We start from the raw sequence: 27,507 nt of genomic DNA on the forward strand, positions 1-27,507 counted from the left end.
CTCTGTGATTCCCTACTGTTTTCAAGATGAAGCCCAAATGTCTTCACTGGATTGGCCCTACCTATGTCTCCAGCATCACCTCTACTGACTGTCCCTGGATCTTGCAGGCTCTGCAGCCACAATGTATACTTTCCCTTCTTCAGGGCACCTCTTTTAAAGGGGTTCACTCCCGCTGTCCACCTTCCACAGGAAGCCTTCCAGACACTCCCTTCCCCCTTCAGCTGCACTTCTCTGTAGTTCCAGCACACCTCACTCATGGCACCACTACCACACATGCATCACACTTTATTGTTCCACCTCTTACACTCTATGGCGAGCTCAGCTTTGTGTAACCAATATTTAGTCCAGCGTCTGATTCATAAAGGGTTCTGTACTTGACCTTTTTTGTCCAACATGCCTCCCACTCTGCAGTAGCAAACAAGGTCAGCATATCACTTCTGCACCTTGACAAAGGAACTTCTATGGCATACCTCCCTGGCATCCTCAGGCTTTGGAGCAGCTGCCCTGTCTCTACCCCCTAGACGAGGCTAGGGTTTAGTGGTGCGCCCCCTAGCGCCGCCGGCTGACGCTGCAGGGGTGGGTGGGGCGCCCGCCACCACGCGGTCCCAGACAGACGCACGGCGCATGCGTAGCACGAGAGCGCTCGGCTCTGATAGGAAGAGTCCAAGCGTGAGGGGAGCGAGCTGTGGTAGATTCAGATACATTTTCCTTTTGCAGTAGGGAGGTGGCTCTTATTATTTTCCTCTCCGACTGTCCCTTAACTTAAAATGTAAGACTTTCCGCGCAGCTTTGCAGGGAGCGAGAAAGGGCCTAGAGTGTTGTCAAGATCTTCTTCGCCCTTAAGCACCCCTCCCGGAGGGCGGAGCGTTGGACGGTCCCAGGTCACGGCACGCGGGGCGGAAGCGGCCGCAGCGGCGACCGCGAAGGCTGTCAGAGCTGGCGAGTGGCCGGGCGGAGCTGCCATGGAGCGACACCGCTGGCTGCCGCTGGAGGCCAACCCCGAGGTGAGCGCGGCCCTGATTCCGGCCCGGGGATGCCGGCGGGGGCGAGGGGAGCCGGGCTGCCGCCGCTGGTCCGGGACAGTTTGTCTCTAAAGCGTGTTCTCTGTTTCGTTTCCAGGTCACCAACCAGGTGAGTGAGGTGTCTGGTCGCTCGGGACCCTGGAGCCCTCCCTGGCCGTCTACACCTCCGCGCCCCCAGGAGGGTCCCAACGGCGGGTGTGCCCGTTTTACGGCCGGCCCCCTCCCAGCTGGATATACCCCCGGCTGGCTCAGCTCCTCCCGTGGTCCCACTCCCCCGTCGGCAAGTGCCTCTCGGGGCTGGAGGGATGTTCATTCACCCCGTTTCCCTAGTCCTCGTTCTCTCTTCGTCCTCCTCCTCTCCTGCTCGTGCCGATGCCATCCTTTTCCCACCCCAGGACCTTCTGGGTGACTCATTTGCCTGCACTCCCTGACTCCAAGCTGTGTAAACTCGCCCACCCGGTCCTGGTCCTGTCATCCACCTCCCGCACCGTGAAGTCACCTGCCAACCATCCGGTGCCCCATCAGGTCACGGCTCTTCCCCGCCACGCCCCTTTCCTCGTCCAGTTTCTTAGAACTGGAATTCAGCTCCCTCTGTGCCGGAGGAAGCGCAGTACAACAGTTCCCACGCTCTTCTTGGCCCCTAACCACCCCGAAAGTGCGTCTGGGTTTGGGGAGGAAGAGGGAACATCCCCCAGCAGCCACTCGATTAAGAGAAGCATCGGTGCTGCCCGGTGTAAACGTTTGCCGTTCTCGGGTCCGTTTTGCCTTACGTTCTCAACAGGTAGTTTGCTTTTTTATCGCCGTCTTCGTTTATTTTACACAGAAATTTTCCTTCCCCTGATCTTCATTCTCATCACCAGAGAATGTAACGTTGGTCACGTACTTAGTTGGCCTTTTGGTTTTCAACGCTTGCAGAAAATATAATGAAAGTAGATAGACATATTTGAATGTTGGCAGCAGAAATCCTTTGTCTTTTTCAGGTTTAGTATACGCTGTTGAAAGGACTATTATTTCCCCAACTCTTATCTCTTTACTCATCTAGAAAAAGCTGAAAACCCAGCATATAGCTTTTAGATTATTCTAATGGTGGCGTTTCCTATCTATGTTAATTTCCATTTGTATTACCCCCTTTGAGATTTGCTGTTCATTTTTTTTTTGTTTCCGCCTAACACGTTTTGACCACTTTATAAGCTGAGAGTAACCTTTAGACAGAAGTCAGCATTTTTGCAACTTGCGACTTAATGCCGTAGGAAAGAAGCCTATTTCTCTTAGACTTAATCCAAAACTTGTTGTACAGCTTTTGTGAAAAATCAGTTTACCATGTATCTGGAGAGTGTAGGGTTCCATTGATTTATGTGTTTGTTCTTTCACCAATACCAAACTGTTTGGATTACTGTGGTTTTATAGTAAGTCTTACTTTTCAAAATTGTTTAGGCTACTTTAGTTTGCGTTTCTATATAAGTTTTACAGTCAGCTGGACAATTTCCACAAAAAGTCCTATTGTGATTTTGATGGTGAATGTGTGCCCAAATCTATAACTACATTTTGGGGGAAATTAGCATTTTAACAATATTGAGTCTTGCAATTCATGAACATGGTACATCTCATCATTTATTTGACTTGTTACAACAGTGGCTTGTAGTTTCAGCATGTAGTTACTGCACATGTTTTGTTAGATTAATACCCAAGTGATTAGTGATTTGGGAGTAAGTGATTAGTGATTTTTGGGTGCTATTGTAAGTTACACTGTTTTAAAGTTTTAATTTCTAATCTTCCACTACTATATGTAGAAGTACTTTTTTTTTTAATGAAAAAGAAACTTTATTTCAGATAAAATTAATATTTCCAAAATTAAGGATAAAGCAAATATACTTCCTTGTGTCCATTATCTTAGGTAATTGTGATTTCCATGAATAGAGTTACTGAGTATCATTTGAATATTTGTCTGTGTGTTTGTTGGAAGTGTCTGTAGCCTTGATAGCAATTCCAGTTTTTCTGAATTCTTCTTTTTCCCTCAGGCATTCCATGTTGCATTCTTCATAAAAGGTAGGATCATTGTAGTAAGCCGTTGGACATTCTTTCAATGCAGAATTTTCTTTCCAGCATTTTGCTACTAAGGATTCCAGATTCCTTGCACATACGGTAAATCTTGAACTTGTTCAGAACATCTCTCTTGGGCCTTTTATCATAAATTTAGGGATCAAAACATCGTTTTCGACATGTCTGAGATGCTGTTCTGTTGGATTGAGTGCCATTTCGGCAACAGAGCTCAAGATACTCGTTTTTATATTTTGACTTTTGTGTCCTACTGCCTTGCTAAAGTCTCTTATTCTAGTAGCTTTGCTGTTTAGATGCTGTGTGATTTTCAATATAGACAATCATATTCTCAATGAATACACTGTTTTATTTCCACCTTTCAATCTGTGTGCCTTTTATTTCTTATTGCACTGGTTAGGACCTTCAGTACAACATTGAAGGTTGGAGATAGAACATCCTTGCCTTGTTGCAGATGTTAGGGGAAAACATTTGATCTGTCATCATAAAAGGTGTTAGTTGTAGGGTTTTGGTAGTTTTTTATCAAGTTAAGAAAGTTCCCTTCTTAGTTTGCTGAGAGTTTTTATTCATGTATCAATGTTGAATTTTCTCAAATGACTTTTCTGCGTCTCTTGAGATGATCATTTAAGGAAGAAATAATATCAATTCTACATAAACATAGAAGAAGAGGAACATTTTTCAACTCATTTTATGACCAGCATTACCAGACAAACCATAATAGCAAAGACTGAAAGCCAATATCCCCCATGAACATAGATGTAAAAATCCTCAACAAAATATTAGCAAAGAGAATCCAACAGAATATAAGAGGATACTATATCCTGACCCAAATAGTTTATCCTGGTATTATAAAGCTGGTTCACCATTCAAGTCAGTCAATGTAATTACCTATATTAACAGACTAAAGAACAACTATTTTTAAATTATATTATTTCTTTTAATAAGATGTAAGCTTGTTTTACTGGAAATATATTCTGTGATTCAACTATTATTGGGCTTTGTTCCTAGGTAACCTTGTAAACTATAAAAAAAATTCACTTGTTCACATTAATTAAATAGTATTTTGGGAGCATCTTTTTTAAAAAAAATTATTTCAGAAAGAGGGAGACAGAGAAACATTAATGATGAGAGAAAATCGTTGGTCAACTGCCCCCTGCATGCCCCTTACTGGGGATTGAGCATGTGCCCTGACTGGGAATCGAGCCCTGGCCTCGTGGTTCATGGCTCGACCCTCAATCCCTTGCCATACTGGCCAGGTGGTGGCATCTTTTTTGATACCAGGTACCTGAGCAGGAGGTGGTTATACTTTGATGATTAAAACATGCATAGTTTTCTGCTTTTCAGTCCAATGGGAAGAGACAGAAAAGTAAGTAAATAATTAGCAATAGTATAGGTGCAATGATAGAAATTAACAGGGTACTGTGATGAAGAAATCAGAGAAAGCATCACAGGTTAGATGGTGACAAGGAGGCCATTCTGAGGTGTTATAAACAGGAGGAATGTTATTTGTATATGATTGTATTCTGTTTCTGGCATGCTTTGTTATGGTTCAGTTTGTTTTAAAATAATTTATAAAAGAAGTGATGCACTTATAGTGGGAGAATGTGCAAGTATCTAGGCAGTGATTAGTTTTAGCCACAATTTTTGTGGTTGTTTCTTTATTCTCTTTGTATTAGTCATAAAATTGAGGATAGATAATGAATAGAAATTTAATTAACTAACTTAGAATTACTAGGATTAAACCACAGGTAAACCCAACAATAGTATCCATCTATACCTTTTCTAATTTTCTCAAGTTGATGGAATAGAAGGCCTTTCACTTATCTCAGTTTCACAGTGTTACCATTTGGGAGTTGCATTTATTATTATTGTACTTTTAGTTTGAGCAAATACTGGTTTTGCTCTAATGATGCCTACTTTGTATAAGAATGATCAACAGGATAACATCCTGATCATTATTAACTATTACACATTAACTAGTAACCATGTGTCTCTAGGTATGTTAAGCAGTGATTTCTTTTGTTGGTTAATATGCAGTCAGTCCCTTCTAAGAATATTTTGTCATGATACAGGTAGGATTTACCTAGAATGAATTAAGTAATAGAAAATTTATTTAAAAATTTTAAGCATCTTTTATTTACACACTAGAAGCCCAGTGCATGAAATTCATGCATTGGGGTGTGGGGGAGGCCTCAGCCTGTCCCGCACCCTTTCTAATCCGGGACCCCTTGGGAGATGTCCAACTGCCTCTTACAATCCTGGACTGCTGTCTCCTAACCGCTCGCCTGCCTGCCTGCCTGCCTGATCACCCTTAATGGCTCCCCTGCTGGCCTGATCACCCCTAACCACCTCTGCCTCACCCCGCACCCAGGACCCAGGATTCCCTCCTCCGGCTGGTCGTAGGCACCTGGGACTCGGGCTTCCCTCCCTCTGGTCGGCTGCAGGCACCCAGGACCTGGGCCAGCTTTGCCCAGGCTGGCCGCAGCCGCAGAGGACCATGGGTGGGCAGCTTCACCCAGGCCACAGGCGCTGGTGCCCGGGACCGTGGGGCATGCAGCTTGTCCCTCTCCTGGGCCACAGCCTGGCTAGTCCCCATTCCTCTCTCGTGAGCTCATTTGTGCCTGGCTGGTCCTCATTCCTCTCTCATGAGCTCATTTGTGCCTGGCTGGTCCCGATTCCTCTCTCCCCAGTGTTGAGTGTCTGAGCAATTCTGGCGTGAGGGTGTGATGACCATTGGAATATTAGCTCTTTATTATATAGGGTACATTTCAAGGGGTAATAGAAGCTTGTAGCAGATTTCAGGTAAGTAAGCATAAGAATTATAACTTAAAAAAACACACAAAACCTCCAGTCTGTGATGTAGGCAATCAAACATTTCTTTTTATGAGTGCACTAGATTTTCATTCTGATTTTGTTTTGTGATTTGAGTACAACACAGCCACACTATGTATATTTTAAATATTGTTGTGTTTTAGAACCAATAATTTTTTGGTATGGAAGTCCCCTAAAAATATCCCTAAATGTGATTTTATTGAAGAGGTAATACATTTTCTAGCATAATGTATAATATCCAAAGGAAAATAAATTTAATATAACTATTATATTTAGCTTAGATGCTTAGAGTTGGGAAAAGAATTAAAGATCATCTGCTGGACTTTTGCCATAAACATACAAAGATTTTCTAGTTAGTAGATCCCATCTTAGGGGAAAACCCTGTTACTCTATCCTCCTCTAGCTACTGTCTCATACCTGTTTCCCTTCTTTGTAAGAATTGTTCATAGGAGCTGTTGCTACTTTCTCGTCATCATTTTCCTCCTGTGTTTACTTCTATCTGACTTGTTTCTGTCCTCACCATTTTTTTTTCTTTTTTTAAGAAACGCTTTATTTGGTGGTTGAATTTATTTTTAATTTTTTTTTCCTTTTTCTGTCCTCACCATTTCATATTAAGTATTTGTGTAGAGTTTACTAATCATCACTTTGCCATCTATTCGTCATTTTCTGTCCCCAAATTTCTTGATCTCTCAGCAACATTTGATAGAGTAGGCCATTCCATCCTTTTTTAAAAAATTTATTTTATTGATTTTTTACAGAGAGGAAGGGAGAGGGATAGCGAGTTAGAAACATCGATGAGAGAAACATCAATCAGCTGCCTCCTGCACACTCCCTACCGGGGATGTGCCCGCAACCAAGGTACATGCCCTTGACCGGAATCGAACCTGGGACCCTTGAGTCCGCAGGTCGACGCTCTATCCAATGAGCCAAACCGGTTAGGGCAGCCGTGGGTAAACTACGGCCCGCGGGCCGGATCCGGCCAGTTTGAAATGAATAAAACTAAAAAACAAACAAAAAACGCACCCTTTTATGTAATGATGTTTACTTTGAATTTATATTAGTTCACACAAACACTCCATCCATGCTTTTGTTCCGACCCTCTGGTCCAGTTTAAGAACCCATTGTGGCCCTCGAGTCAAAAAGTTTGCCCACCCCTGGGTTAGGGCCATTCCATCCTTCTTGAAACATCATCTTTTCTTGGCTTCTGTGATAATTCTGGTTTTCCTCCTTTTTCTCTGACTGTTTCCTAGATTCACCTTTGCTAGATCATCTCCCTCCCAACTTCTAAGGAGTTCCTGAGAACCATGTCCTAGTTGGTAATCTTTTGTATGTGCATTCTCTCACTAGTGATGTTTTCTATTGTCTAGCATTAATACTATCAGTCATCACATAGTTGATCATATTTCCTCTAAGCCTGGACTTCTCCACCAAATTGGAAACCTGTATATTCAACTACCTCTTTGATATCTCCATTTTGATGTCTTATAGATACCTCAGACTTAACATGGCTGAAAAAGAAATTGGGTTTTAACCTCCTCTCACCTGTCCTCCAAATGCATTTTTTCCTCAGGCTTCCAAGGGCACTGCCTTTTTATCTAATGCCCAAGTCAGTGTCATTGAGTCTTCTTCACAACTATGCTAATTTGGAGAGGCTATATTGTATTGATTTGATATCTTGGGTTTTACCTGGACTGTGAGACTATGAGCAGTTCCCTAACCTCTGTACCTTCGTTTCTTATAATCCCTCCTGATCTTGTAAAATTGTAAGGATTAAATAAATGACTATATGTAAAGTATGTAGAGCAATTTCTAGAACAAAGCATGCACTCTGTGAATGTTAGTTTTTTAAAATGTTGTTCTTTCCCTAACCTCTCTCATCCAGTTGATCTACAAGCCTTGTAGACTTTTCTTTGAAATTCTATTCCAAATCTGGCCATTTTCTTCATTTCCATACTACAGCCCCAACTACCATCATCCTCACTTTAGACAACTGCAGGAGCCTCCTAACTAGTTTTTCTGCTTCTCCTTTCACCTCCCTAAAATCTAGTCTCCATATGTACCCAAAGTGGTTTTTTAAAAATGCAAATGATATCTTTTGACTCCCTGCTTAAAACAGAACACAAAATGGTCTTCCAAACTTCTTACTGTGGTCTGATGAGGAAGTACTGCCCACTGTTGTTCCACACGTGCTGAGCTGTCTTTGAGTGCCATACCCATTCCTGCTTCAGAGTCTTTGCACTTGATCACTTTTTGCTTGAATCATTCTGATCTGGGTTGTTTCATGGCTGTTTATTTCTTGTCATTTGTGGTTTAATTTGAAATCATATCCTCAGCCTTTTCTTGATTAGCAGTTAAAGTTCCTCCCCACCCCCCAAATCTGCACTGACATTGTGTCTTGTTTTATTTTCTTCAAAATATGTACTGCCTTGTAAAATTATCTTGTTTATGTCTTTACTTGCTTATTGGGTGTATACTACTACTAGAATGTAAATTCTGTCAGAGCAAAGACATGTCTGAAGTACCAAGAATGGTGCCTGGCTGCTAGCGTATTCTCTACATATAGTGAGTGGGAGAATGAATAAACATACAGCTGCTCCAGAAAATCTTTCTCAAAATCATCTTTAATGTGGTCATGCATCTTTAATATTTTAATGAGCAGCATTCAATCTTATAAGGTGGTTTAATTTCTTATAATAATGAGTAGTGTGCCGCACCAGCACAGCTAAGGGTTTGGCGAGCCTAAGGAGAGACGGTGAAGGATTAAGGAAAAGCAGACAAGAGAATACAGCTGGGGCTTGGTGATCTCCAGTGCCTGGATGAGGACACAGAAAGACCCAGCCTGCAAGCTGAGGCTTTATTTTATAGTCAGAGAAAAAACAAGGAAGTGGTCAACATAGTTACAGTGTTCTTGTGAGTTTCACCTTATTTTGACAGCACTTGCTGCACCTCCCAGGCCCATTAGCTACCTAGGAAGGAACTAGGGAGGGCTATAAGGTTAAGCATAATAAGCTAAGAGGTCTCTGCCCTCCAAGCTGGGACTTGTTTATGGCTCTGCCACAGGTCAGTCTGAGGCTTAACCCTATAGCTGCTCCCTACAGAGTAGTACATAATACGAGCTAGAAGAATGATATTTATTTTTATTGAAACAAAATCTTTTTCTGTAACTTCTTCCAGTTGCCCATCAGTCCTCCCACTGAAACTGTACAGAGTAAATCTAATTGCTCTTTCATGATATTACTGAAAAATATCTGGGGCTAAGGATCATAATAATTTAAAGCTTTTTTGAATGTGCCTAGACTCTCCAGCTGTGATGTCTTCTAAAACCTTATCATTCTTGGTCACCTTCCTTTGAACTTGCTTCTGTTTGTCATTGTCCTTTATAAAATAGGCCTCCCAGAGCTGATATTATGACTTCTTTTTTTAAAACATTTTCAATTATAGTTAATATTCAATATTATTTTATAATAGTTGCAAGTGTACTGCCTAGTGATTATACATTTATATAATTTACAAAGTAATTACCTCCCCCCCTCTAGCCCCCCGTAAGGTCTAGTACACACTTGGCACAATACGTAATTATTACAATACTAGAGGCCCGGTGCACGACATTCGTGCACTGGCGGGCGGGGGGGGGGGGGGCCCTCAGCCCAGCCTGCGCCTTCTCACAGTCTGGGACACCTCAGGGGATGTCCACCTGCCAGCTTAGGCCCGCTCCTTAACGCTGCCTCGGAGGCGGGAAAGTCTCCCGCCACCGCTGCTGCACTCGCCAGCCGGGAGCCTGGCTTCTGGCTGAGCAGTGCTCCCCCTGTGGGAGTGCACTGACCACCAGGGGGCAGCTCCTGTGTTGAGCGTCTGCTCCCTGGTGGTCAGTGCATGTCATAGTGATCAGTCGTTCCGCTGTTCGGTTGATTTGCATATTAGGGTTTTATTATGTAGGATTATTGACTATGTTCCCTATGCTGTACTTTACATCCCATGACTATTTTATAACTACCAATTTATACTTCTTAATCCCTTCACTTTTTTCACCCGGTCCATCTCATCTGGCAACCATCAGTTTATGCTCTTTATCTATGAGTCTTTCAGTTTTGTTCATTTATTTTATTCTTTAGATTCCACATAATTGTAAAATTATGTGGTATTTGTCTTCCTCTGATTGACTTATTTTATTTAGCATAATATCCTCTAGGTCCATCCATGTTGCTGCAAATGGTAAGATTTCATTCTTTTTTATGGCCAAGTAATATTTATATTGTGTATATACCCATATGTGTACAGTGTATATTGTATATGTACCACCTCTTCTTCATCCAGTTGTCTATTAATGGGCACTTAGTTTGCTTTCAAATTTGGGCTATTGTAAATAATGTTGCAGTGAATATAGGACTTCATATATCTTTTCAAATTAGCATTTTGGTTTCTTTGATAAATAACCAGATGTGGAATTGGTGGGTCATAAGGTAGTTCTATTTTTAATTTTTTGAGGAACATCCATACTGTTTTCCACTGTGGCTGCACCAGTTCACAATCCCGCTGAAGTGTTCTCTTTTCTCCACATTTTCACCAACACTTGTTGTTTGTTGATTTATTGATGATAGCCATTCTGACAGGTGTGAATATCTCATTGAGGTTTCAATTTGCATTTCTCTGAAGATTAGTGAAGATTGAGGAACAATTAAGCATCTTTTCATATGTCTATTGGCAATCTCTATGTACTCTTTGGAGAAATATCTATTCAGGTTCTCTACCCATTTTTAAATTGGATTGTTTATTTTCTGGTGGTAAGTTGTTTGTGTTCTTCATAAATTTTGAATATTAACCTCTTATCAGATGTATCATTGGTGAATATCTTCTTCCATTCAGTAGGTTGTTTTTTTTGTTTTGTTGATGGTTTCCTTTGCTGTGCAAAACTTTTTAGTTTGATGTAGTCCGATTTGTTTATTTTTTCTTTTGAGGAGATATATCCAAAATAATATTACTAAGAGCAATGTCAAAGAGTTTACTACCCATGTTTTTCTTCTAGGAGTTTTATGGTTTAGGGTCTTACATGTAAGTTTAATAAATTTTTAGCTTATTCTTTTTTTTTTTCTTTTTTTTCCAAAATATATTTTATTGATTTTTTATAGAGAGGAAGGGAGAGAGATAGAGAGTTAGAAACATCGATGAGAGAGAAACATCGATCAGCTGCCTCCTGCACATTTCCTACTGGGGATATGCCCGCAACCCAGGTACATGCCCTTGACCGGAATCGAACCTGGGACCTTTCAGTCCGCAGGCCGACGCTCTATCCACTGAGCCAAACCGGTTTCGGCAGCTTATTCTTGTATATAGTGTAACAAAGTTTTATTTTTTTGTATATAGTATATATGGTTTTATTTTTTTGCATGTATCTGTTCAGTTTCCCAACACCATTTATTGAAGAGGTTATCTTTTTCCCATTGTATATTGCCTTCTTTATCATAGATTACTTGACTATATCAGCATGGGTCTCTATTCTGTCCCATTGATCTATGTACCTATTTTTATGCCGGTACCATGCTGTTTAGATTGCTACAGTATTGTAGGATAGTTTGATATCAGATAGTGTGATACCTCCAGCTTTGTTCTTTTTTTCTCAATATTGCTGTGACTATTTGGGGTCTTTTGTGATTCCATATAAATTTTAGGATTATTTATAATAGTTCTGTGAAAAATGTCATTTGATAAATGAATTCAGTAAAATAGCAGGATACAAAATTAAAATAATACGTCTTTTTATAGCAGACTAGCATTGCATTACTTTTGTTGACAATTGTGTAGTCAGTCCATATTGAGCCTTCAGAGAAATAAACTCCTTTCTTAATTCCCACATAAAATGTTTTCAGTCTTTGCCTATTCTGTACTTTAATTTCCTTTTTTTTTTTTTTACTACATCTCTGTTAAAATTAATTTTGCTAGTTTCCAGGTTTTAAGAACCATCATTTTTTCATTTAACTATTAGTTATGCTCCTAGTTTTGTATCTAGCAATTACTACTACAGTGGGGCCTTGACTTATGAGTTTAATTCGTTCTGTGATGGAGCTCGTAACTCAAATTACTCATATGTCAAATCAAAAAGTGAACGAGTGAGACAAGTGATGCTGGGCTGATGGTGTGGTGTTCACTGTGATGTTCGCTGCGCCAACTAGCGGTGGGGTATCTGAAGCTGGCTTGTAACCCGAATTTTAGCTTGCAACTCAAAGCAAAAAATCGGCCGAGAGACGGCTTGTATCTCGAAAAACTCGTTCGTCGGGACACTCGTAAGTCAAGGCCCCACTGTAGTATACTTTTAATAATAGTTAAATCAAGCAATTACTAAATAAGTATAATTTCTGGCATAACCCACAGCATTAATGAATTTGTAATAAGGAAGAATCTATTGCTGTCCAGGATCTTAGGTCTTAAAGACCAGAGAAAGTGGCTTTAGAACAAATTTGAAAGGAGAGTAAATTTAATTTTTCTATTAAAAATTACAAAATCAGATTTTTTTGTTATTTGACTGTCACCTAAAGATTGAGGGACAATTCATTGTAAATCAGGGCAGAGGCCAACAGTGTTTAGATAGAGAACTGCAATTTGTGTGCAGAACTCTGGAGGGAAGAAATGGTTATGGACCCTTTAAGAACTTGAAGACTTCATTGTGGCTCAAGTTAGGAAAAAAGGTACAAAAAGAAACTTCAGTGAGAAATGTGGCTCGAGAAGTAAACGGGTGCCAGCACATCCGGAGTTCTGCATGTGGATTCTTGCAGCGAGACCTTGAAAAATCATGTAACCTCTCAAACTCAGTTTTCTTATTGGTGAAAGGATATAATAAAACCTCCCTTTCCCGTTGCAGTAAAGTTGAAGTGCATTAAAACTCCGCAAATGGTTTCTGATGCATCAAAATCTTAAAAATCATTATAAGTAATTTAAATACTCTTCATCTGGTGGAAAGTTTATCATTGGGCCATTGAATAAAAAGGATAAGTTGACCAAGGATATTGTTATTTACTAATTTTTTTTGACTGGCCAGTATTTTAGAGGCATTGTGAAAATTTGGTGAGCTAAACAGTCAGAATATTTTGTTATTCTATTGCCCAGTATTTAGAAAAGCCAGAAGACTGGTCTTAGACGTTATAAGAGTCTTTATTTGGCTTCATGCAAACAGTATGCTAATTGTATAGAGGGAGCTTTGCAAATGCATATATAAGATACTTTTCTTTGTGAGTAGTCTAGACTCTAGAGAGATTTTTGGAGGGTATAGTTCAGCCGTGGGCAAACTACGGCCCGCGGGCCGGATCCGGCCAGTTTGAAATGAATAAAACTAAAAAAAGACCGTACCCTTTTATGTAATGATGTTTACTTTGAATTTATATTAGTTCACACAAACACTCCATCCATGCTTTTGTTCCGGCCCTCCGGTCCAGTTTAAGAACCCATTGTGGCCCTCGAGTCAAAAAGTTTGCCCACCCCTGGTATAGTTCTAAGACTTTTTTGGGGTTTTCATCCAGTTTTGTGAATTTCAATAAAATACACATGTATCAGTTCTATTGATTTGTAACTTAGAAACTGCATTTAGCTATTACAAAATTACACTTTTTAAAAATACTGGAAAGTAAAAAGTTGAGTTCACACCATTCAAGCTAACTGCTGTTAATATTTTAGAGAATTTTCTTCTAATTTTTCTCTATTTGCATATAATCATCAAACCCACAGAAGGGTTTATTTTAAATGATAAAAGTACAACACCTTTAAGATTTAAAGTAAGAGGTAAAAGTTGAAGACTTACCTCCCCACTCTTTTTCCACTTCTCAAAGGTATTTACTATTAATAGCTGCTTTTATTCATTTTTTTCATCTGATGACTTCCTGTTTGAGTCTTACCCGTAACAATGGGGGGAGGGTAGAGGATCCAACCAATATACTTAATAGATATTACTTTAATTGAACTTTATATCAATCTCATTTGATTGGCGATATGAGTAACATGTTAAGGAAACTATGACTCCAGTGATAGCTTTTGTATTTAATTCATTTTTGTATTTAATTTAATTGGCTGTTTAATCATTAATTGTGTCTGCAATTTGATACTACTCAGTCTCACTACAGCTGCTGCCTTTGGAGCTTGGTACTTTTTATACTTGTTAGATTTGGCCGACATGGAGTAAGTTTGCTGCTTACTTCACATTAATTTACCAGTTATGTCCAGACTGTTTTTTTCACTAAAATGTTTAACTGTTACTTTCACTTTGTAAGCACAGATGTGAAATTTCCTGCTACAGGTACCATCTTGTTTTATAACTTAACTAGAGGCCCGGTGCACAAAATTTGTGCACGCGGGGGGAAGGGTGCATCCCTCAGCCCAGCCTGCACCCATTCCCAGTCCAGGACCCCTTGGGAGATGTCCACCTGTTGACTTAGGCCCACTCCCTGGGGGATCAGGCTTAAGCTTGCAGTCAGACATCCTTCTGGCAGCCAGGGAGCCCTCGGGGGATGTCCGACTAAAGGCTTAGGCCCTCAAGGGTCAGGCCTAAACTGTTAGTTGGACATTCTTAGTGCTTCCACGGAGGTGGGAGAGGCTCCTGCCACCACCTCTGCACTGACCAGCCATGAGCCAGCTTTTGGCTGAGTGGCACTACTCCTCGGTCTGACCTAAACCCTAGAGATTAGTACTTCATTTTATAACTTTTTCTCGGTTTACAGGCAGCAGCAAACTCAGACCACACAGTCGGGTGTGCAAGAAATGTTGCTTTCTTTATTGTTTAGTAACCAAACCTAACTTCAACTTCAGCCCCCATTCTGCCAAGTGAAAAAACAAAAACAAAATATTATTTAACTTAGGTTCCCCACCCCCTTCTCTGGAGTTATGCTTCCATGTCAGACAGTTTATATCTCAGGCAGAGGTGCCAAAGAACTGAGCAGGGTCAAGAATATCTGGACCTCAGTCTTCTGTCTGGGCTGGCCCCCACCCAGCTACCCTTGACCCTCACCTCAGAGCTCAAGTCCATGCTGATCCCTGGTATATTCTCCTCATCTGGGCCTTGAGGCCTCTTGAGTCCAATCTGCTCTCTCCCTCCCTCCCTGCCACCTTCTCTCTCTCACACAAAGAGCTATTGGGCTTTCTGGGGTGAGGTCCTCTGACACCTCCTCAGCCCCGTTGCAAGGACACCATCTTGGTGCCTTGGTCACGGCCACAAAGCTGTGTGGCTGCTCTCAGACCCCCCATCTCCTGCTGCCTTAGGGAGTGACTCAGTGGGAGGGGAGGGTCACAGTCCTTTTTACATGGCCGCCAACAAACACTCAGTGTTCCTTCCCTCTAGTTCTCCTTCTCCTCCTCACCCCAGTCCAGGCACGTCTATGTGCAGGGCAGGGGAAGGTGGGAGGCAGGGGTGTCTCTGACCCAGCACACAGGCTTCCTGATCCACTGCTCCCCCAGGAGGTCTTCCACGCCGGGACCTCGGCACCCAGAACCTGTCCCCTCTCAGCTGCAGGTCTTTGCCCGCAGTGGTCAAGTCTGTTTAGAGCAGTGGTTCTCAACCTTGGCTGCACATTAGCATCACCTGGGAATCCTTTTAAAATCCTGATTTCTGGGCTTCATCCTCTGGAAATTCTGTTTCTTTGTTACTAATGTTGTGGCTCTACCCCATAACAAAGAAACAGAGAGTTTACTACCCATGTTTTTCTTCTAGGAGTTTTATGGTTTAGGGTCTTACATGTAAGTTTAATAAATTTTTAGCTTATTCTTTTTTTTTCAAAATATATTTTATTGAGCCACTAATGTTGTGGCTCTACCCCATAACAAAGAAACAGAATTTCCAGAGGATGAGGCCCAGAAATCAGGATTTTAAAAAGATTCCCAGGTGATTCTAATGTGCAGCCAAGGTTGAGAACCACTGGTTTAGAGGCCTGAAGTCAAGAAGTGCCTCTTTGTTCTCTGCTTTCTGGAGGCAGTCAGCGTGGAACATTCCTGCTTGGACTGGGGAGGGGTCTCTGGGTCTTAAGAATACCAGGAGGGGGAGCACAGACTCCTAGAGCTCTGAGATGGGAAAGGCAGCACCCCCTCACCTCTAACCCCAGGACGTTTCTTTAGAAGCAGAAGCCTCGTCCTGTGCAGGGGCCTGTGCTGGCTGCCTCAGTTTCTCAGCGACAACGAATTTGATGAACTTCTTTTCCCCACTGCAGTTGCTGCTTCATTTGTTCGTTCTCGCATTTTTTTTTTTTTAAACAAGACCACACAGTCTGGTTTATTGGCTCATCATACACTCACACCAAATATGTACACAAACATAAATATTTGAATGTACAAATTTACATAGGACTCACAGATCACCCCCTTGTATTTCATCCAGCACCCCCAACCTGTGCTTTATCCAGGCTCCACTTTGAGATGAAGTTCGCAGGGGGCTGGCACTGGAGGGTAGCAATCTGGAGGAGGGAGAGGTCCTGCTCCCCTCTCCTTACAGGTACCTCCAAAGGGTCCTGTCCCTTCTCAATGGCACCGTAGGGCAAAAGGCTAAATACCTCCACACCCTCTGTGCTGCAGCTCAAATCCCAGACGTCTCCTCTGATCTGTCGCCCCATTTAGCTGTTTGTCTGACTCCTTCTTCCTTTCTGCATGTCTCTACTTCTCAGTCTCTGTACTTTGTTTTCCCCAGTGCCTATTGGGAGGAGGCACCCAGGGTATGGAGTCCTTCTGACCACTGCCCTCTTCCTGGGCCGTTCTCGCATTTTTCATTAGCTGCTAAATCGCCCCTGTGGCTGCAAACCTGTTGTGCCTGACTCAGCCAGTGGGGAGCTATGGGAGCTGTGCAGGGACAGGGGAAGGGGGAGGGGGAACCAGCCTGCAGAGAGGGTCAGTGGTGCCTGCCTGGCTGTCTCAGAGGATGTGGCTTAGGTTAGATCCTGTCCTTTGGCGACTTTAGAAGGGGAGGCCGTGTCCTCCGCTCCCCACTTTGACTCAGGGGCAGAAGTTCTCCTTGCTCTCTGGCCTCATAACTCAGTGGATCATGGTGGGATGCGGCAGGCAGGCGGCTTCTGTGGCTGCACATGGGTCCTGGGCCGCAGGCAGAGGGCTTCTGCGGCTGCACACAGGCACGGGCTGGTGGCTTCTGCAGCCACACACGGGCAGGGCTGGTGGCTTCTGCAGCCACACACGGGCAGGGCTGGTGGCTTCTACAGCCACACACAGGCACGGGCCTGCAGCCCGGGACCGTATTAGGTCACAGGCGGCAGCAGGTGGCTTTTGTGGCTGCACATGCTGTGGGCAGGCGGCTTCAGAGGCTGCACACGGGCTCGGGCTGTCGGTTTCTGCTGCCGCACATGGGCGCTGGCAGGCGGCTTCTGGGGGCTCCGGGTTGCCGCCTGGCCTGCTCCGGGGGCCCTCCCGCCCTCTGATCACCATGGCGATCTCCCGGCGCAGGCCAGCCGCCAGCCCCAGGAGTCCGGTGTTGCGGCCTGGCCTGCGCCCTGGCCCTCCTGCCCTCTGATCGTCATGGCAATCACTGGGTGCAGGCCATCCGGCAACCCTGGCCCCTGGGGCATCTGGGGTTGCGGCCTGGCCTGTGCCCCGGCCCTCCTGCCCTCCGATGGTGGGCGCAGGTCAGCCAGCAACCCCAACCGGCTTTCCGATGGCGATCACAGGCTGAAGGCGGCCTTTGCCCACCCCCCAGCTCTTGCCTGCTGCCTGGGTTGCAGATCACCATTCTTCAGTCCTTCCCCTTTCTCCTCCCAGCATTGCAGCTACATATGCAAATTAACTGCCATCTTTGTTGTTGGTTAACCGCCATTTAGCTGGCAGTTAATTTGCATATCGCCCTGATTAGCCAATGGGAAGGGTAGCGGTTGTAAGGCTAATTACCATGTTTCTCTTTTATTAGATAGGAGGATTACAATATGGCTTTTAGGGGTACATAACATTAACATATACATTTAAATCCTCTTATCAGGGTTAGGGCTGTCAGTCCTGTGCAGGTAATATTTGGAGTTGATTAAATGAATGCCTGATTTTAGATTAACAACCAAATGTATCTTTTCTACCTCTTTAATGTGACACAAATAAAAACAAATATATAGCCCTAGCCAGTTTGGCTAGTGGATAGAGTGTCAGCCTGTGGACTGAAGGGTCCCGGGTTTGATTCCCGGACAGGGCACATGCCTGGAAGGCAGCCAGTGGATAAGTCTCTCTCCCTCTCCCTTCCTCTCTGAAATCAATAAAAAAAATATATATTTAAATAAACACATATCTAAGACCTTATTTTTGACCAATATGTTATCATTAAGTAGAGTTTCTTCTACTGGCTGATTGTGCCGGGCCAGCACAACCAAGAGTTCAGTGAGCCTGAAGAGGGGCAGTGAAGGATTAAAGAAGACAAAGAGAATACAGCTGGGGCTCAGTGGATCTCCAGTGCCTGGATGAGGACACAGAAAGACCCAATCTGCTACCAGGTTTTATGAGATCAAAACAAGGGCAGTGGTCAACATGTTTAAAATGTTCTTGTGAGTTTCACCTTGTTTTGGCAGCACTTGCTGCACCTTCCACAGCCTATTAGCTACCTAGGAAGGAACTAGGGAGGGCTATAAGGTTAAGCTTAATTAAGCCAAGAGGGCTCCGCCCTCCAAGCTGGTATTTGTTTGTGGCCTTGCCACAGGTCAGTCTGAGGCTTAACCGTAGAGCTGCTCCCTACAGCTGATAAATGGATGGGAATACCTGTGTGTGAGATTAATAATGCTGTTTATGAAACATGGCTTACTTCCCATCAGTTTAGCACAGATTTTCAACTAGTAAGTTGTAAGAATTTTTAAAACATGCAATACCTGACTACTGAGTCAGGGACACTGACCTCTTTTCCCTTAGATTGTGAAATAAGAAAATGACAATAGCCAACACAACAGTAGCCGTCCTGTGTGAATGACCTGTTTTAAACCATAAATATATAGGTCATATAATAAAGTTGCATCGTATCAGTCATGTTGCATAATAATGTTGCATCTGGTTGGTTACCAGAAATACTTACATCTAAATACAGATGCCTGATTTTTTAAAATATATTTTTATTGAATCAGAGATGAAGGGAGAAGGAGAGACAGAAACATCAAAAATGAGGGAGAATCATTGATCGGCTGCCTCCTGCATTGTCCCCTACTAGGTATTGAGTCCGCAACCCAGGCTGTGCCCTGACCTGGAATTGAATTGTGACCTTCTGGTTCATAGGTCAATGCTCAACCATTGAGCCATACCGGTTGGGCAGACACCTGATTCTTGTAAAAGTCACTTTGAAGCAAAAAGGTTAGGTAATTACTATTGTTATTATTTTTTTAATCAAAATTATACCTATTTTTTGTTAGAATAGCAAAATATATTTTTGGTGTGCTGTAGAATTTTAGTAATTAGTTTGTGTGTGCTATGAGATGCAAAAGGTTGAAAATTGCTGATTTAGCAAGATCTGATCTGATGATCTAAGAACATGTGACCATTCTTTAGGGAGAAATACCTAAGGCACCTTTTTATTTTTTTAAATATATTTTTATTGATTTAGAGAAGAAGGGAGAGGGAGAGAGAGATAGAAACATCAATGATAAGAGAGAACCATTGATCGGCTGCCTCTTACACATCTTCTACTGGGGACCGAGCCCACAACCCAGACAGGAGCACTGTCCCAGAATGGAACCGTGACTTCCTGGTTCATAGGTCCAACGTTCAACCACTGAGACACGCTGACTGATGATGTTAGACCAGTAGATGCTATAATGTATTTTTGAGGTAAGGTATAATGATGAATTCTTAACATGATTTTTTTGTTTCCTCTTCTCATTTTTTTCTGTCATCTGAAACTTATTTTGTGATAGTACACTTTAAAAAATCATCTTTATTAAGTATAGACTTTTGTTAAGAATTTGTGAAATTGACATAATTCTCATTATTACATTTTTCTTTTTTCTCTCTGCAGTAGATTAGGGCCTGGCATTTTATTTTCCTATGAAATCTTAATAAAAAAACACTATTCTTGCCCTGGCCGGTGTTTCTCAGTGATTAGAGCGTTGGCCTGCACACCAAAGGGTCGTGGATCGATTCCCAGTGAAGGGCATGTACCTGATTGCAGGTTGGATCCCCGGCCTGGTCTGGGCACATGTGGGAGGCAACCAATCTATGTGTCTCTCTCACATCAATGTTTCTGACTCTCTCAGCCTCTCCCCACCCCCTAAAAAATCAATGAAAAAAATATACTTGGGTGAGGATTAACAACAAAAAACAAAACAAACCACTATTCTTTTGTTATAGTTGTTTTGCCAGATATAATAATCGGTACAGTTGACTGGGTTTCATTGTGTAATAGAGGTCAGGAAGCCTGAAGTGTACTCCTTATATCAAGCATTATTTGGTGTTTGCGCAAGTCCATTGGACTTTTTTGGCTTTATATAATCTTTACTTACTGATATGATTTATGATATCTACCTATTTATTTTTAAACTTCAGGCAAGTAGGATAAACTGTGTTGATCTTCTAAAATAATTATCTACTAGGACTTGTATGGGTTTGGTGAAATCCTGGCTTACTATATTCCATCCCAAAGTAATGGATTTTGAAAAACGTTGTGCTTAGTATCATCCCCTATTTATGGGAAACCTACTTCATTCTTACTGAATATCAGTAATATTTGTACCCTACATTCCCTTTTATGTATTAGACTAGAGGCCCAGTGCACAAATTCATGCACAGGTGGGGTCCCTTGGCCTGGCCGGTGATTGGGGCCTATTGGGGGCTGGCCAGCAAGGGGGAGGGACCACAGGAGGTTGGCCAGCCAGTCAGGGGGGCCAGCCGACTGAGGTGAGGGGCCGCAGGAAGTTGGCCAGCCGGGGGAGGAAGGGGCCTCAGGAGGTTGGCTGGCTGGTCCTCTCCAATCTGAGCTGATGGGGGGGGGGGGGAGCCGAGAGTAGGGGCCACAGGAGGTTGGCCGGGCAGGGGAAGGGGCTGCGGGAGGTTGGGCCGGCCAGCCAGTGCCGGTTGGGGAGGAGCCGTAGGAGGTTGGCTGTGGGAGTGCACTGACCACCAGGGGCAGCTCTTGCATTGAGCATCTTCCCCCTGGTGGTCAGTGCGCGTCATAGCGACTGGTCAACCTGTTGTTCAGGTTGTTTGTTTGTAATGGTAGCTTAGGCTTTTATATACTAGTGTATAGATACACAGTATTTTCATGTTGATTATTTCCTTATTAACACTATATATACATATATATATATTTCCCTCTTCTTTTACCAGTTTCTCAAACAATTAGGCCTGCATCCTAAATGGCAATTTGTCGATGTATATGGAATGGATCCTGAACTCCTTAGCATGGTACCAAGACCAGTGTGTGCAGTATTACTTCTCTTCCCTATTACAGAAAAGGTAATTGTTAAGTAAGATATGAAGTTTTCAGTAAATGCAAAGTTCTCTTTTATTGTTCTATTAAATATTATGCTCTTCTTTAACAACAAATGACTCCCTTCTTGCATAAAAAGAAGAAATCTAGGGAGCAGGGATACCTTAAATATCTAGTTTTATTGAAGAGATGATATTTAGATTTTGATTTATAGACTGACAATAAAACCCTGAGTTAGTCTTTTAAACTTGTGTAATTTTCTTCTTTTAAAAAATTTAGTGAGATTGCCTCAACTATGGTTTGATGTGACATTTATTCACATTTTGATGTATATACTTTAAGAATTTTTTATTGGTTTTTGGACAGAGGAATGGAGAGGGAGAGAGAATCATTGATGTGTCAGTGCGGAACATCCATTGGCTGCCTCCTGCATGCCCCCTACCAGGGATTGAGCCCACAACCCAAGCAGATGCCCTGACCGGGAATCGAACCAGTAACCCTTTAATGCACGGGCCATCGACCAGCCAACTGAGCCACACTGGCCAGGGCTTGATGTATATACTTTAGAAATGTTAAGTAATATGATGATCTTAAATCTGTCTTAGAAAATATATGAGTAAAGAATATGTTCAAATGTTCAATGTATAAAATATGTAAATCTAAAAATATATGTAAAAAGAAATCTGCTTTTTTTAAGGTGATACGTATAACTAATGGGCATGGGTTACATTATTTTCAGGATAAACTTGATTTGGGTGGAAACACTAAGATTAAACATAGTTTAATTGGCAGATTTAGGATGTGTTGGAATTATAGATGGTTATTAGATTTCTATTTAAATTCCAGTCACTGTATTTCAGGCCTTCTAGAATGATGTCATATAGATATATGTATTATGGAGCCAGAACATTTAAGTTCATTTTAATACAGCTTGTAAGTCCAAATCTTTCTGATTTTTATTTAAACTTAGAAACAATAGGATGAACTTGGTAGTTTTAAAAAATGAAGTAAATGTTTGGGAAGATATATGAGAAATGAGTGTTGATGATTTGGCATAAAATGCTCAGGTCATCTTATTTTTCAGTAATAGAAGGAGCTGTGTCTCACAGAAATTAAGAGTTAGGCTTTGCTCAGTCCTAGAAATTCCTGGATCATTTTCTTTATACCAAAGCTAATTAACCTCAGTTCAAGATAAAATAAAAAATACTGAAATATTTCTCTTTTTTAGTTAGGAGTACTGTAAAACAAATTAGTTAAAGAAGGGATATTTCTTCATATTAGCTGTTTGTACTATTCATAGAAATTTAGAGTTAGAAATTTCTTGTGGTTATCCAGTATTAGACTGAACACCTACTTTTAGTGGTTGTGATTATTCTGGAATTTGAGGTAGAGTAGGACAAATACTTAAATTTATACTCTTCTACTCCAGTGTTAACTTTCCCTTTCTTAGATTGCTAAAATAAGCAAGTAGATACCTACCTCAGGATCCCAATTGTAAGGAACAGTAAAAAAAAAAAAAAAAAAAAAGTCAGCTTCTTAAAGCTTAGGCTTTTTTAGTTGGTGTGATATAAATGTGAGTCTATATCTGAATTGGAAATTTTCCAAACCATTTATTTTTATGACCTACTTTTTATTTAAAGGAATAAGTAAGATTTGCTCTTTATTTAGTGGGCCATCAGTATTAGAGAGCTATCCTTATCAGTAGGCCTTCCTCATGTAAATGGATCATTAGCACTAAAACGCTTATTGTGTCTATTGCTAGAAAGAACATACACTTCTATAAGTTATTAATAGATACTGGTAAGTACTAGAATAATCTATAAATAACTTATAGAAATACTTACATAAGTAGCAAATACAGTGGTATCTGTTACTTTTTCATGTCTCTTACAATTTGGTAGGTTCCCCATTTCAGCTCCTAAGTGACATATTAAAGTTACCCAAGGATATCTAGTGGATGTTTTAAGAGATACAAAGTGTTTTGGTCTTCTGTGTTCTAATTTAGGAACTGATTATGTTGTTGCAAATGGCTTAAGTGTATTAATAGCAAAAGAATTGTCATGGGTACCTCATTACCCTTTAAATAAAGTCAATTATGGTTTTAAATGTGTACTTTATAGTTGAGTTTACCAGCCAAGGAATCATAGTTGGAAAGGCTATAAATTATTTCTTTCTGATATTTTGATTGTCTCTTCACCATGTGTTTTTACTTTGGTCTGCCATAATTACATTTTATTTTTTTCTAGACTTGCTCTGTATCATTTTATGATTTTTCTTCTAAGCATTAAATCTTGTGAAGTTATCAAATATTTTGCTTTGTTAGCAAGGAACAATAATATTAAACAGCAACAAGAAACTAAACTGTAGAACCATACAAACATATCAGGATAAGACCTTACTATATTGAACATTTCAGTTTTTATCAACTGAACTTATATGAATGAAATAATGGTTCAGAATTTATTATGAAAACATAACTACCAGTTTGTACTTCTTTTTTTAGAAAAAAATATATTTTATTGATTTTTTTATAGAGAGGAAGGGAGAGGGATAGAGAGTTAGAAACATCGATGAGAGAGAAATATCGATCAGCTGCCTCCTGCACACCCCCCACTGAGGATGTGCCCACAGCCAAGGTACATGCCCTTGACCAGACTTGAACCTGGGACCCTTCAGTCCGCAGGCCAGCACTCTATCCACTGAGCCAAACCGGTCAGTGCCCAGTTTGTACTTCTTAATCTCTTCCCCTTTCTCACCCGACCCCCTAACCCCTCTCCTCTCTGGCAACCATCAGTCTGTTCTCTGCATCTTTGAGTCTGTTTCTATTTTGTATGTTTATACTTTTTTCTTGAGATTCTATATATAAGTGAAATCATATGGTGTTTGTCTTGCGCTTACTGACTTATTTCACTTAGTATAATACCCTCTAGGACCATCCTTACTGTTGCAAATGGTAATAATTTCATTTTTTTATGGCCAAGTAGTATTCCATTGTATATATGTACCACAACATTTTATACAGTTGTCTATTGACAGGCCCTTGGGTTGCTTCCATATCTTGGCTATTGTAAATAACACTGCAGTGATGAACACAGATTAAAAATGAGTGAGGAGAATTAGTGTTTGGATTTCTTCGGATATATACCCAGAAGTGGAATCACTGGGTCGTTAGGCAGTAACATTTTTAGTTTGTTGAGAACCCTCCATATTGTTTTTCCTAGTAGCTACACCAGTCTGCATTCCCACCAACAATGCACAAGTGTTCCCTTTTCTCCACGTCCTCGCCAATACTTGTTGTTTGTTGATTTATTGATGGTAGCCATCTGACAGGTGTGAGGTGATAACTTAGTGTGGTTTTAATTTGCATTTCTCTAAAGATTAATGACTTTGAACATCTTTTCATATGTCTCTTGGCCATCTGTATGTCCTCTTTGAAGAAGTGTCTGTTCAGTTCTTTGCTCATTTTTTAATTGGATTGTTATTTGTTTGTTTTATGGTGAGTTGTATGAATTCTTTATAAATATTGGATAGCAACTCCTTATGAATATGTTCTTCCATTCATTAGGTTGTCTTCATGTTATTGATGGATTCCTTTGTGTGCAAAAACTTTTTAGTGTGATGTAGACAGTACAAAAATAAAAAAAAACTGTACTTTTGAAACAGGCAGTTGATCAGATTTGGCCTGTTGGTTCTAGTTTGCTGACTCCTTACTCTATTGGAATTTGAAAATTATAGACAAAACAATAAAGTCATCTTTATACTCTCCCCCTTCTCTCCTCACTCATTTTTAAACTTTTGAAAATAATTTGTCAAAGCTGCGCAGCTAATAATGGCAAAGCAAGGATGTGAACTATGGCAGTCATGTAGAGCTCACACTTTTGACATTCATCATTATGCCATATTGGTTTTACAACCAGTTATTAGAAATAATGGTGAATGTTTGTTTTGAATATTGTATGCTTATAAATATAGTGTGAATTTTGTTATGATAGGATGATTCAACTATATAGAATTATAAAAAGCAGAAAGTAAAAATCCTCTAGGAACCTCTTATCCCAGAGATAATCTCTGTTAAATTTTTTATATCCTTTCAGATTTTCAATAGATATATAAAATAAATATTTTAAAAATATAAATAAGAATTTTATTAATGTATATTGACCTACAAGAACTCTATAATCATAGATAAATTTCTAAGTAAGAATATGTAAATCTACTTTATTCTTTTGAAAGCAGTATTTTAGTAAGATATCCCATACAGTTAGAATTTTTGACATTTTATGTTTAAGTCCTTCTTAGCATATTATTTTCATATTTTGACTATTGGCTTTTTCTTTAATAGTATGAAGTATTCAGAACAGAAGAGGAGGAAAAAATAAAATCTCAGGGACAAGATGTTAAATCATCAGTATATTTCATGAAGCAAACAATCAGCAATGCCTGTGGAACAATTGGACTGATCCATGCTATTGCCAACAATAAAGACAAGATGCATTTTGGTAAATAACTTTTCACTGCTGCTGTTTTCATCCCTTAAAGCAGTGGTTCTCAACCTTCCTAATGCCGCGACCCTTTAATACAGTTTCTCATGTTGTGGTGACCCCAAAACATAAAATTATTTTCGTTGCCACTTCATAACTGTAATTTTGCTACTGTTATGAATCGTAACGTAATCTGATATGCAGGATGTATTTTCATTGTTACAAATTGAACATGATTAAAGCATAGTGATTAATCACAAAAACAATATGTAATTATATATGTGTTTTCCGATGGTCTTAGGCGACCCCTGTGAAAGGGTCATTCGACCCCCAAGGGGGTCGCTACTCACAGGTTGAGAACCGCTGCCTTAAAGTATAAGCTAACTTATTGAGCACTAGGTGGTGCTCTAATTCTTTCTTTCAAAGTACTACATAGACTATTTTCCTCCCTTCTTTCATTTATAATGGGGATGTATATACTGTTAGAAGAACTAATAATCCTTCTCATTCTTTTATATTGTTGATAAACGGAGGTTTAAGAAACAAACAACTTAAGCCTTATCATTTAGGCCAATATTCTTACATGCCTAATTAAACAGTGAAAAGGTTTTACCTGAAAAATAGGCAGCATGCTTCTAGTACCAGTCTCTTTGAGATATCAAGCCTTTTTAATTTTATCTTGTTTAATATTCTCAGAATCTGGATCAACCTTGAAAAAATTCCTAGAGGAGTCTGTGTCAATGAGCCCTGAAGAACGAGCCAGATACCTGGAGAACTATGACGTCGGTACCTTCTATTTGTCTTGATTTTATATGTGGGCAAAGTTTTATGGGATTGTAGATTCAGTTTGGGGGTTTGTCTTGAGGCTGTCATTTTGAACAATTATGGATTTGGTTGCATCCATTAAAAAGGCATTTTTTTATGTTTCAGGTAACAGTACTGAAATATCCATAAACTACTGCTTCATTTCTATATCCAGAGCTGAATGAGAGAGAAAAAGCAGTTTGTTTTACAAGTTTATAAATATCTTATGATAGACTATTTCTCATCATTCCCTCCCTCCAATAAATATATGCTCTGTATGTCTTTCCCGGGGAATTTGGAGTAAGGCTGTAGACAATGGAAAAAAAACAAAGGTTTAAGGGTAGATGTTAGATCATACTCTACTTCTTTTATCAGCATAATATTTTTGCATGTGTGAAGACAGGCCACAAAGTCTAGTTTTAAATGATTGTACCATTTCATAAAATTTTCTTAGAATGGTATTTAAATTTTATTAATTTTGAAATCTGTTTTTCTTTTGAAGGCATTTTACCTTTTTTAAAATTTATTGTTCAGTTGTACTTGACATACGATATTATATTAGGCTTTCTACCTATTGGTAACATTAAGCAAATTGTAAGTTCTTTGAAAATAGAAGCAGTGTGGTGTATATATTACTCAGCTAGAACAGTGCTTTACGCAGAGTTTGTTCCCAGTAAATTTATTGATTTGATTATTTATTTTTACCATTGTAATATAATTTGATTATTTTAAATTGTGTTTTTCTTTAAAAAACCTGCAGAGCTCATAAAACATCTTCATTATACATAAAAATGAAATAACACAAAAGTCAATAGTATCTCACCAATGAGACGTGGCCACCATTGATATTTTTTATAGGGAGCATATCTGTATATACACACTTTTTAAAAACGAATATTTGATAACACTGTAATATTGTTTTATAACTTGCTTTTTTCACTTAACTTATCACAAACGTATT

General features: G+C 40.5%; 1 protein-coding gene across 3 annotated transcripts in view; it reads left to right on the forward strand.

The window, feature by feature from the left end:
- Positions 1–3,013: 3,013 nt before the first annotated feature.
- Positions 3,014–27,507, forward strand: part of UCHL3 (ubiquitin C-terminal hydrolase L3) — a 53,950-nt gene continuing 29,456 nt past the window's right edge. For 2 of the 3 annotated variants that reach the window (XR_009451349.1, XM_059684843.1), the window contains exons 1-3: positions 21,159–21,287; positions 25,604–25,760; positions 26,439–26,524. Coding sequence is in view for 2 of the 3 variants with exons in the window: in XM_059684843.1 (XP_059540826.1) it covers positions 21,213–21,287; positions 25,604–25,760; positions 26,439–26,524 (318 nt within the window). In the remaining variant the exon portion in view is untranslated. Of the gene's footprint in view, positions 3,069–21,158; positions 21,288–25,603; positions 25,761–26,438; positions 26,525–27,507 lie in introns of those variants that run through there. The other variant, XM_059684844.1, reaches the window with a different exon arrangement.

Source organism: Myotis daubentonii, chromosome 2 (assembly GCF_963259705.1).
Source record: "Myotis daubentonii chromosome 2, mMyoDau2.1, whole genome shotgun sequence".
Lineage (NCBI taxonomy): Eukaryota > Metazoa > Chordata > Mammalia > Chiroptera > Vespertilionidae > Myotis > Myotis daubentonii.